The sequence below is a fragment of the Rhinoraja longicauda genome, chromosome 1 (assembly GCF_053455715.1).
Source record: "Rhinoraja longicauda isolate Sanriku21f chromosome 1, sRhiLon1.1, whole genome shotgun sequence".
NCBI lineage: Eukaryota > Metazoa > Chordata > Chondrichthyes > Rajiformes > Arhynchobatidae > Rhinoraja > Rhinoraja longicauda.
In genome coordinates this window covers 30,039,730-30,053,013 of record NC_135953.1, presented here as the reverse complement: position 1 = coordinate 30,053,013, position 13,284 = coordinate 30,039,730, and the positions used below count along the sequence as shown (strand labels likewise).

At 41.5% G+C, this 13,284-nt stretch overlaps 1 protein-coding gene across 1 annotated transcript in view; it reads left to right on the top strand.

Annotated features, from left to right (window-relative positions):
* Positions 1–13,284, top strand: part of ccbe1 (collagen and calcium binding EGF domains 1) — a 282,953-nt gene that overhangs the window by 251,967 nt on the left and 17,702 nt on the right. The window contains exon 6 of the mRNA XM_078409606.1: positions 11,727–11,833. Within this exon, the coding sequence (XP_078265732.1) occupies positions 11,727–11,833 (107 nt within the window). The remainder of the gene's footprint in view (positions 1–11,726; positions 11,834–13,284) is intronic.

Below are 13,284 nucleotides of genomic sequence, written 5' to 3'. Positions count from 1 at the left end.
TAGATGTCAGTAGATAATTTGTCTCCTGAGGTAGAGACAAAGAGAATTCAAGAAAGAGGAGAATGGTATCAGAAATAGACAAGAGACAATAAGTGCAGGAGGAGGCCATTCAGCCCTTCGAGCCAGCACCGCCATTCAATGTGATCATGGCCTATCATTCTCCCCATACCTCCTGACTCCACTATCCTTAAGCGCTCTATCTAGCTCTCTCTTGAATGCATTCAGAGAATTGACCTCCACTGCCTTCTGAGGCAGAGAATTCCACAGATTCACAACTCTCTGACTGAAAAAGTTTTTCCTCATCTCAGTTCTAAATGGCCTACCCCTTATTCTTAAACTGTGGCCCCTTGTTCTGGACTCCCCCAAATGGTCCGAGTGAATTTGGCAGCATGGTGGAAGTTACCATAGTTTAGATTAGTTTAGTTTAGTTTATTGTCACATGTACCCAGGTGCAGCAAAAAGCTTTTGTTGTGTGCTAATCATTCAGCGGAAAGACAATACGTGATTACAATCGAGCCATCCCCATTGTACAGATACAACGATAAAGGGAATAACATGAACATCGTTTAGAGCAAGATAAGTAGTGTTGATTAAATTGAAGAGTTCTGCAAGGGTGTAGGAGGCAGCACAGTCAGGGTTGGGGAATGGTGCCTGAGTACACTTGGAAGCCAGAATGCTGCATGTAGCCATTGAGGAGGCAAGCATAGCTAGGGCCCATGCGAGTGCCCGTGGCTCCACCTTTCATTTGAAGGAAGTGAGAAGTATCATGAGAAATTTCTAAAGGTGAGAGCAAGTTTCAGCACATGGAGGGGAGCATAAGTAAAGGGATACTGGTTGGATCTATGTTTTAGAAAGAAGTGGAGGGGCCTACGGCTATCTTATTAGGAAATGGATGTCTTTGCAAAAGATAAGGTGGTTGGGAATGGGGTATTGGATGTTATTGAAATGGTGGAGAGCATGCAAGGTGTCCCAGATGTTGATGGGAAAGGATCGGGCAAGGTGGGAGAAGGTAAAGACAAGGTAGAGTATGAGGGGATATGTTTAGTGTGTTCATCAGGAGGGGTGAGAGCAGAAGTGTGGGATATAGAGAAGATATGGATGAGGGCTTGGTCAACTCCACCCCTCACCCCACCTTTTTATACTGGCTACTTCTGCTTTGCTCTTTCAGACGATGAAGGGTCTCAAGCCAAAACATCTACTGCCATTTCCGTCCACAGAAGCTGTCTGACCCGCTGAGTTCCTCCTACTGATCTCCTTATCTTAGGGAGAACCATTGGATGCTGAATCTAGAAACCAAAATTCCTTTTCCCAGGACTGTCACCCTTCACCGTTATCTCATGAAAAGTTTACTTTCCAAAATGTCGCAAATAAACATTAAGGAAAATTTGAAAATTGTCCCCCTGGGTTTTTATAAACTAGGGTGACATCATTATACATTTCTCTTTCAGAACCACACCATGGGACTCACAGGAAGTTAGAATGGTAAGTGACCATTCAGCTTATCTGCATAATAATTAGGCTGGAGTTGTCCTTTTGCCCTTTTACAACTGAAGCACTAACTGAGGTGTGTATTCACTACTTCAATGGATTAAAATGGGTTTTTTCATTTTCCTTTTTCAAAATTCCGCCTTCACTGCTGAAGATACTGAGTTTCCTAGAATGTATTTCCTCAGAAAGTCACTAGTGTGTTTGACTGTAGAAAGCACTACCTATGAGTTTGCCTGACTTCAGCACGTGCGCTTCTTGAGAAGAGGAACATTGCACATCAATGAATCGCAGGAATGACAACCAATAATTCCATCTCCATCATAGCAGCTCTGTGGGCAGGTGTCTACTGCTCTAACTCCTTAGCTAAGACCAGGTAACTCAGTATAGAGTGCAAACTAAATCAGAACCTTACCACAGCACAGCACAGCGCAAGAGAAGGTTGAATCATCAGTTTTTAAACTTCGCTATTTCAAAATGTTTAAGAAAAACTATACCCAAATATTCTAGTAGTCTTTTGTGTCTAAGGATACAGCCACTCAGTTAAATGTGCATGAAAAATATCTATTCTGCTGAATTCTGCAATTATGTTCTAATGTCACAGTAGCAAGGCAAACATACTGCAACAAGGAATCTAAATACTAGGTTTCAGCTTATTAATGTGCTCGTTAGAGACATAGTGTCATACAGTTTGGAAACAGGCCCATTGGCCCAACTTGCCCACATCAATCAACATGTCCAATCGACACTGCCTGCATTTGGCCCATAACCCTCTAAACCTATCCTATCCATGTACTTGGATAAATGTTTCTTAAATGTTGGCTTAAGAACATTTAAACCTTAGCTTAAAGGAAGATTCATAAATAGCTGGAAAGCTTAACTTCGGACTTGAAGTAAATTTCAAATATGGAAGCTATGTTTGATAGAATCTGATAGGCAATGGGATTGTGGAATTTAGAGTAGAATTGATAAATTACAGAAACAAAGAACTGCAGATGCTAGTTTACCAAGGAAAGACACAAAATGCCAGAGCAATGGGTCAGGAGGCATCCCTGGAGAGCATGGATAGGTGGCGTTTCGGGACAGGACCCTTCTTCAGATTGATTGGACTGAAGAAGTCCATGGAAAGGTCCTGATCTGAAACATCACCCATCCATGTTCTCCAGAAATGTTGTCTGACTCACTGAGTTACTCCAGCATTTTAGACAATAGACAATAGGTGCAGGAGTAGGCCATTCAGCCCTTCGAGCCAGCACCGCCATCCACCGTGATCATGGCTGATCATTCTCAATCAGTACCCCGTTCCTGCCTTCTCCCCATATCCCCTACTCCGCGATCATTATGAGCTCTATCTAACTCTCTCTTGAAAGCATCCAGAATTCGCCTCCACTGCCTTTTGAGGCAGAGAATTCCACAGCTTCACAACTCTCTGAATGAAAACGTTTTTCCTCAGCTCCCTTCTTAATGGCCTATCCCTTATTTAAGGCCACAGTTTAAGAATAAGGGGTAGGCCATTTAGAACGGAGATGAGGAAAAACTTTTTCAGTCAGAGAGTTGTGAATCTGTGGAATTCTCTGCCTCAGAAGGCAATGGAGGCCAATTCTCTGGATGCTTTCAAGAGAGAGCTAGATAGAGCTCTTAAGGATAGCGGAGTCAGGGGGTATGGGGAGAAGGCAGGAACGGGGTACTGATTGAGAATGATCAGCCATGATCACATTGAATGGCGGTGCTGGCTCAAAGGGCCGAATGGCCTCCTCCTGCACCTATTGTCTATTGTCTATTCTTAAACTGTGGGCCCTGGTTCGGGACTGCCCCAACATCGGGAACATATTTCCTGCGTCTAGCATGTCCAATCCCTTAATAATCTTGTATGTTTCAATAAGATCCCCTCTCATCCTTCTAAATTCCAGCGTATACAAGCCCAGTCGCTCTAGTCTTTCAACGTACGACAGTCCCGCCATTCCGGGAATTAACCTCGTGAACCTACACTGCACTCCTTCAATAGCAAGAAAGTCCTTCCTCTTTTGTGTCTTTCTTTGATAAATTATATGTATTCCTCAAATTAAATGGATGTGTAACATTGATTTTACGCATTTTGATTCTGTTCAACTACAGTCAGGAGCTTATGATAACATAATCTTAACTATTAACTTAACTTTTAACTATTTTTCACAGAAGTTATAACCCAGTAAGCAGCTAAATGTTCCCAATTAATTCTGTTCTCCTGAATGTTGAGCTCCAACACTTGTCTTTAAAATAAACAGCAGCACACATACATCGCCATACCAAAAGATAAAATTTATGATAAAAAGATGGCATGAATACTGACTTCCCAGTGTTTATTGTTCAGTTGGAGGTGGGATGGGATTATGGTCTTTAGTTCCCCTTCAACATCAGAACATTGAATTGCTTCAGAGTGAAGCATCCAGCACTGTTGAAGAACGGGAGTTGGTATGTGTTGACGTTTAGCCTGTTTGTACAAAGCAGTTGTTCTATTAACTTGAACATATCCCTGACTGCTTACATGCTCTAATTACCTTGTTAGATTTTATGATCCATGCTGAATAGACCATTATCTCCAGAATTCAGGGTCTTAAAATTCTATTGCATGGCATAATACTGAGTGCATTTTGAGAATTAATTTCATTTAAAAGCTTTTGATCAATAAAATCAGTGGTTTACCTCCAGGATGAATAAGGTTATTATTTTGCTTCTGGAATGAGCTTGCATCTGAAGTATCCAGGCAATGCTAACCTGACAACTACTTCCTTGGTTACCATTTGTGCATATATGATTTGCTTCATCGTACATTAAAGGGATTCCGGCTGAGTAATGAGAAGTGGCCTCAGTAATCTCACCTTAACTTAAAAGGCTCACCCTCGTGGCGATCGCTCCTTAGCTCCGCAACCCTAAGGGGCGATCGCCACTCCGCAACCCTCCCTGTTGCAACATTGACACTCCCTAGTGTCCAACCACAACCTAAACCTATCTCACATATCCAGCGAAGATAGACATAATATGCTTGAGTAACTCAATGGGTCAGGCAGCATCTCTGGAGAATAGAAATACGTGAAATATCTCGACCCAAAAAGTCACCTATTCCTTTTCTTCAGGGATGTTGCCGGACCAGCTGAGTTACTCCAGTATTTGTCATCTATCTTTGGTGTAAACCAGCATCTGCAGTTCCTTCCTTCACATATCCAGCAGCAGTAGACTACAACCACCTGCTCTCCCCTTTCCCTAACCCTGACCTTTCTTACTAATTTTCAAGGTCCCAATCACTCACCTCTCCCCAGGTCCCACTCCCTCACAACCTCCCCCTTGTGAACTTGCTTTCTCCATGTGCTCGGCCTTGGGCATTCTGCAGAAGTTTGCAGCATCAGGCCGACAAAGCAAACATTTGTTATTCTGTCATGCATTAGTTATTTAACCCTGATTTCTGCTTAGCTATTTAATATCTAAAATCGTAAGAGGGACATTGACAGAGAAGAGGAGAGAATCTTCAATAAGCACTCTCACTGCCATCTTTGGACCCGTACATCTATGTAGCATTATGGCCAGTTTCAGCTCAATTGGGACAGAGCTGTATGTAATCATGACAAAGTGGAGCTGAGAATCTACAGATGCCCACTGTCACTTACTTATTAAGATCAATGGACAAATGAGGAAATGCTTTCCAGCAGTGAAGGTGAAGGAGAAAGAGCAGCTTGGTTCAGCAACATCTGTATGCCTCATTCAGCCTTGACATAATTTACTATTGACTCCACTCTGATAGCAACAATTCCAAAATAATCATTGCTTGGATAACTCCGGCATAGGGTTACTGATGCAGGTTACAAGCCCACATATTTCTGTGGGGTATAGCTGTGGTCTACTACTATTGCTCCATCACCCGAATGGGGCATTCATTTACAGGTCGCAAGAAGAGCCAACACTTAGAAAATAAGACAAAGTAAAATATATGCGTTTCATCAGCATACAAAACAAAATTCAATAGAAGTAATTGCTGTTGTCTGTATCCTGGCAGTTTGTCTTTCTTTCATTGTGCAGAAAAAAAAGATAAATTTTATCCCTTGCTACCTGGTCATTAAATGTCACAAGGGCAGAACATGATTTAAAATTAAGGTGATAGATCGCCTTGGTCTTGCAGAGCTGATGTGGCTGGATCATTCTTCAAATGAAATGCATGGAAGGAAATCCTAATAATTCTGCCCTGCCAGACTTCTCTTCCTGGGATACATCTGAGTACTGTTGGCAACGATAAAAACATAAATCTGCTCCAGAGTCAGAAATCAGCAAAACTCAATAAACTGGTTCATTTTGAGATTCCCTTTGTTCCTAACTGGAATGTTTCTGCCGTCTTAAAACTGAGATGTTTCTTTTTATAGTTCTAAGTAAGAATCAATCTTTATTTTTACAATTGCAATTCAAATGGAATTCTGAACTTGGCACAGTGCTGAAAGAGATACAAGTACCCTGTATATATTTCCAAATATTTTTTTTCCCAAAGAGCCATAAATTTTATAAACTATTATTAACCAAGTATACAGAACATACTTCTGTAAAGTATAGTTTATAGAAATTGTGACTGTTTACAATTTATCATGGAAAATGCCAAAGTCATAAAATCATTGAGTCAAAGAGCTGTACAACATGGAACCAGGCCCTTCGGCCCACTGTGTCCATGCTGATCAAGTTGGCATACTTTGCCATTCCCATATGCCTGCATTTGGCCCATAGTCCTTTAAACTCGTCCTGCTATATATCTGTCCAAATATCTCTTAAAGTCACTTAAAACTTTTATAGTTGTTGGATATGTAATAGAAATCTCTGCGTACTTCATTTAGTTAATAATTATGAAATGACATATTGTAAGTTTAGTTTTCATCCACATTAGGCCATTTATAAATGGCCACTGTACAACCACCAGTAATTGGAGCAATCTTTCATTTTACTACAGTATTTAGATAAACAAATTTTCAGCTTCTCTCTAAATTAGTTTTATCTTTTTATCACACTGATCATAGTTCACGATTACTTTCTAATATAATTGGAACTTGAGAAACATCTTTATACAGTGAGTAGTTGACAATTAGACCCTAGCATCACACATAATCAAGGCAGAAACATAAATGCCAGCAGAGTTTTGAGGAGGGATGGATTGGGGTGTGAGGGAGTAAGGAATCCTCCAATTAATGGCCACCTATCTCAGTGGTTATTTGGCCCGTTTCCTGCACTTTTTATCCCTCACCATCCCTACCCTTGCAGGACCACAATAAGGTTCTCTTAGAACTGACTTCTGCTTTGATTCAGGTCATCATCCATTATTTCTCCAGGTTTGCGCTACCAACACGAAACATTTCTTCCTCTCTTCCACCTTCAGCATTCCAGTAACTGTTCCCTCTGAGGCTCCCTCATCCACTCTTCCTGCCATCTGTAATTGTAATTTGGGAGCAAGGAAAATTTACAACTTGCAAATGCTGTTTCCAGGGACATCTGGCAAGTGGGAGACTTTTAAAAATGAGATAGGGAGAGTTCTTGGACAACATGTTCCTGTTAGAGTGAAGGGCAAGTCTGGCAGGGCTAGAGAACCTTAGTTGACAGGGGTTATTGAGATATTGATGAAAAAAGAGTAGGTCTAGGCAGCTGGACTGTGAAACCTTGAGTAATGGAAGAATTGTAGAAATACACTTCAGAAGGAAATCAAGAGGACGATAAGAGGACATGTGATAGTTTTGGCAGATAAAGTGGAGGAGAATCCTAACAAATTCTACATATATTAGCAGCAAAAGGCTTTCTAGGGAGAGAATCCCTTAAGGGAGATTTCCCTTTGGGAGAGACCCAGTAAGAATCAATGTGACCATTTATGTATGCAGCCACAGGATATGTGCGAGGTGTTAAATGAATATGTCTCATCAGTATTTACATGGATAAGAACATGGATGCTAGGAAATGAAGGGAAATGAATTGCGAACATCTTGGAACATATCCACATTACAAATGAGAAGATGCTAGCATTCTTAAGTCAAATTAAGTTGATAAATCTTCTAGGCCTGATCAAGTGTATCCGGTGACTTTGTGGGAAGCTAGAGAAGAAGAGGTTCTGGCAGAGATATTTTTGCATCATTTTTAGCCAAGAGGGAGGGACTCAAAGATTAGAGGGTGGCTAATAGTGTATTTATTTATAAAGGGCTGCAAGGACATGCCAGGCCAATGAGACTGATATCAGTGATGGGAACATGGGGGGGATTCTTAGGGGCAAGATCTATCTGAAAGGATTAGTGTGAGATAAATTGTTTCTCACAGATTTGATTGAGTTTTTTGAAGAGGTGACAAAGAGGATTGATAAAGGCAGGGGAGCAGACATTGTCTACATCGACTTTAGCAAGGTCCCACAAGGTAGGTTCATCTGGAAGTTTGGATTATGTGGGATTCAGGGTGAGCTAGCCAATTGGATATAAAATTGGCTAGGTGACGGAGTCAGAAGGTGGTAAATAGGAAGCTATTATTCAGATTGGAACTTTGTTACCAGTGGTGTGCCACAGGGCTGGGCACTGTGTCCACTGTTGTTTGTCATCTATATTAACGATCTGAATGATAATGTTGTTAACATGGTTAGTAAGTTAGGACATTATGTTACAACTGTACAAGTCATTGGTGACCATTGGAGTACTGTGTGCAGTCTGGTTGGCCAGCTGTAGGAAAAAAGTTATTCAGCTGAAAAGTGTGCAGAAAATACTTTTGAGGATATTACCAGAACTGGAAGATTTGAGTTACAGGGAGAGGTTGGATAGGCTGGAATTTCTGAAATGTAGGACATTGGGGGGTGACCACATAGAGGTATATAAAAATTTGAAGGGCATGAGGATGGTCACAGGGCTAGGTATTCTAAAAGTGGAGGGCAGAGATTTAAGTTGAGAGGGGAATGTTTTAGAAAGGACACGAGGGAGATCTTTTTCACACAGAGAAGATGGAGTGTGTAAGGAACGAGCTGCCAGAGGAGGCTGAAAAAATGGATACCATAACAACATTTAAAAGGCATGTGGACAGGTACAGGGATAGGTTTAGAAGGATGTGAGCCTAATACTGGTAATAGTTGAGGTAGACATCTAGATGGTGGTTGAGGCAAATACAATTGTGGCATTTAAGAGTCTTTTCGATAGGCATTTGGATATGCAGGGAATAGAAGGATGTGGATTATGTGCGAGTAGAACAGAATTGGTCTTAGCATCATGTGTAGGAAAGAACTGCAGATGCTGGTTTCAATCGAAGGTAGACACAAAATGCTGGAGTAACTCAGCGGGACAGGCAACATCTCTGGAGAGGAGGAATGGGTGATGTTTTGGGTCGAGACCTTCAGCACGGATATTGTGAGCCGAAGAGCTTGTTATTGTGCTGTACTGTTCTATGTTCTATGTCTTGGTCAGCATGGATGAGTTGGGCCAAAGGGTTTATTTCCAGGCTGTTTCACACTGTGACTCTAATCCTAAACCCCATATCCATTTTGAACTCTCCATTTTTTGCCCCTGTTACATCCTTCTTATAAAATGAAACTGGTATTCGAGAAACACAATCTCATCTGTTCATTATGGATCTTACAACACCCAGATTCAAAAATTTCAGGTCTTAATCGTTGCTCCATTTTTCAAATATTAGTTGGGAGTAAATATTCCGCTTTTGTCATTTTCAATTTTGCGGTTGGGGTGTCAGCCATGAGCTCATGTTCAATCTTCTACAATGGAAATTGAACCCACAATGTCTAACTCTAAAATGAGGAGTACCATTGACTGAATTGAAATGACCCTACTTTTTATTTTCTTGCACATTTTCCAGCAACCTCAATCCTTTGAGTCTTTGAATATCTCATGCAACCTATTCTATCACTGACATTCCTTATTATTCTTTCATTCCCACCATACTTCATGCTTCAACATCTCAAACGATGTTTAAGTGTTAACTATTTCTCTGCAGATGATGCTTGGCCAGTTGAGTATTTGTGACACATCAGTTTTCCACCATTAGCAAAATGTTGCTTGTGTCAAAGGATATAAAATTATGAGAGGCATAGATAGGGTGGACAATCAAAATAGGGTAGGATGGACAGCTTTTTCCTCGGGTAGACGGATTTTTCTTAGGTGGAGATGTCAAAGACTAGAAGGCATAGCTTTGAGGTGAGAGAGGTAAAGGTTAAAGGAGATGTAGAGAGCACGTTTATTTTACACAGAGTGCTGGGTGCCTGGAACACACTACCTGGGGTGGTGGTGGAGCAGACACCGTAGAAGATGTTTACGAGGCATTTAGATAGGCACATGGATATGCAAGGAATGGAGTAATGAAATTGGCATCACGTTTGGCACAGACATTATGGGCCAAAGTGTCTTGCTCCTGTGCTGCATGTTCTATGTTCCATGATATACTGATTGCATTTGATGAATTGGGGTGGAGAAACATTTGTAAAAAGCACAGCTATAGGATGAGCCAAATGATCTACAACCAGACTTTGAATCTGATATAACTCCAGGTACTTCATACCACGCCATTCTTCTATGCATTCTATTATAATGGTGGTAGTCATGACTAAATGGTTGAGGCAATAGACTAGAAATCCCTTGGGATTCCCTGATGAAGCTTTGAATCCTGCCGAGCAGCAGATCCACTGGGCTGATTGGCATTTGAATAACCTTTCATCAGTCAGAGAATTAAGTGTAAAAGTTGGGAAATTTTGTTACAGCTGTTCAAGACATTTGCAAGGCTGCACTTGAGTTCAGTTTTTGTCGTCCTGCATCGGAAATATGCCAGTAGTCTGGAACAAGAGAAGATTTGCAAGGATTTTGCCAGGAGTCAAGGGCCTGAGCTATAAGGGCAGGGTGAGACAGCCTAGGACTATTCTTGGTAGCACAGGAAGCTGAGAGGTGATCGCATAGAGGTGCATAAAATCATGAAGGGGATAGATAGGTGAATGCACAGTATTTTTCCCAGGGAAGGGTATTCAGGAACGAAAGGGCAAAGGATTAAGGTGGGAGGAAAGGATTTAATAGGAACCTGATGGCTGCTTTTTCACATGGAGAGTTTTGGATATATGGAATGAGCTGCCAGAGGAAGTGATTGAGGCAGGTTCAATAACAACATTTAAACAGGACAGATGAGATTTAGAGTGATTGAGGCCAAATGCAATAAATGGGACTCGCTTGGCTGGAGCATTTGATTGGCATGGATGAGTTCAGCTGAAGGGCCAGTTTCCATGCTGAATTACTCTAATTAACATTCCCTGCACATTCTTACATGATTTGTGCTGCAGTATAAAAACCGGTGGTAGTAAATAGAATAGTAAAACTATTCCAAAATACAAACTGCTGGAGGAACTCAGTGGGTCATGCAGCAACTGTGGAGGGAAAGGAATGGCCAATGTTTCGATTGAGGCTTTGCATCAAGGCTAAGAGCATTGAGGGGGGATAGCAAGCATGAAAGGGAGAGGGAGAGAGGTGAGGCAGGAATTGGTAGGCAATAGGTTGACCTAGGTGGAGTGCGTGATGATGGGCAGATGGAGTCAGGTGGGGGATGAGCTGCCAGAGGAAGTAGTTGAGGCAAGGACTATCCCGACATTCATGAAACAGTTAGACAGGTTCATGGATAGGACAGGTTCGGAGAGATATGGGCCAAATGCGGACAGGTGAGACTAGTATAGCCGGACATGTTGGCCAGTGTGGGCAAGTTAGACCACAGACCTGTTTCCACGCTGAATCACTCTATGACTCTATGCCTCTATGACTATGAGGAAGGTGTATCAGAAACTGGGATGACAAGTGGAAACTAACAAAGTGAAAAAGTTCAAGGGGACAGAAAAGGTGGAGACAGAGGCTTATGGATGATGTGGTAGCACAAGACATATAAATGCTGGAGATTGATAAGTAAGAAAGGTGAAACAGGATCTAGACTCGAAATGTCGACCATTTCTTTCCCTCCATAGATCCTGCCAGACCCATTGAGTTCCTCCAGCAGTTTGTTTTTCACTCAAGATTCCAGCATCTACAGTCTCTTGCATCTCCAGTAAAACAAATTCTGCTTTTTTAATGCACCTTTATTACCAAGGCTTTAGTGTTATTTTCAACATCAAACGAAACAACTAATAACAAATAAAACAGGCGAATGAGGAAAGCAGCAGCCCAGCTACACTGATTGTCTCCTGACTGATTAAACTGATTAAAATGCTTTTTTTCTTCTTTTTTTCTTTGACTCTTTAGCTGGCCAGTACCTAAAATCTGAGACTGTAATGGAAGCTGACACATGTTCCACAACCTGCGAGGAATTCCAACAGATAAAACAGACAGTACTACAGCTAAAGCAGAAGGTAGGGAATGATCATTAAAATGTTCATTGCTCAAGACGCTGAGTGTGAATGGGGAACATTTTAAAATGTAAAATCTACTGTTAATTAGGGCGGCACAGTGGTGCAGCGATAGAGCACTGCCTTACAACGCCAGAGACCCGGGTTCGATCCTGACTATGGGTGCTGTCTGTATGGACTTTGTCTGTTCTCCCTGTGACCCCTTGGGTTTTCTCTGGATGTTCCAGTTTCCTCCCACACTTTAAAGATGTACATGTTTGTAAGTTAATTGGCTTCTGTAAATTGTGAATTATCCCGTGTGTACAGGATAGGGCTAGTATACGGGGTGATTACTGGTCGGCACGGACTGAGTGGGCCAAAGGGCCTGTTTCCACACTGTATCTCTAAAGTCAAAAATCTACTTAGGTAGCATTACCCTTATTTTAGTAACAACCTGAGGACCAGCAGAACTTTAGGTGATTTTTAAAAAAAAATTAGAATCTAATCTGAGAATTAGGAAAAAAAAAGAAAATGCTGAAATCCTTAGGCTGTGACTTAAAGGTCAAGGGTGATTTGCTTCCACTCTAGTTTTACGCGTTTGCAGAGGGTTGATGTAATTAATGTGGGAATGGAGGACTATTACACTGGTGGGGAGTGCAGGGTGACTAGGTAATTTGTAAGTTGCTGCATTCCTTCTGCCCGTACAAAGGACTTCTGTGTACCCTGCAAGCATGGACTCAAGGTTCATAAGCACATGAAACGCTCTTTCTCCACTTTGAGCAAACATGGTTCAGGGATGCTTCAGGGTCAATCAGGATGTTGCATTTATTTTCAAGGAGGCTTTGGACACTCCCTTGAAGCCTGGTCAACCTGGTAATGTCTTTCCATGACAGAGCTTCATATTTAGGGAGTGTCGGTTTAGGGAGTCTGGTGATGTGCATTGCCTAAGGAAATAACTGAAAGTAACTAAGTTCTCTGAGCTTCACCAGACAGTAGAATGTGTAGGAAGGAACTGCAGATGCCAGTTTACACCAAAGATAAACACAAAATGCTGGAGTAACTCAGCGGGTCAGGCAGCATCTCTGGAGAAAAGGAATAGGTGACATTTTGGGTCGACCCAAAACATCACCTATTCCTTTTCTCCAGAGATACTGCCTGATCTGTTGAGTTACTCCAGTATTTTCTGTCTTACCTTCAGGCAATAGAATTCTTGTGCTAATGTAGTAGGAAGGAGATAGATCACCAGAGTCCTTTTTACACCAGAGTTATTTTGATGTAACCTACCATAATGGTAGGATCAGCAGACTTTAATGTTGTGTTGATTGTCTCAATGCCAGAATAATAGATTCAATGAGATAATGGCACATTTACAGGAAGTTTTTAGTGAGAGTCAATACTTTCAGATCACATGGGAGGAAATCGTAGAAAGAAATATTTTGATTATATTCAAATGTAATCATTTTATCAGAACATCT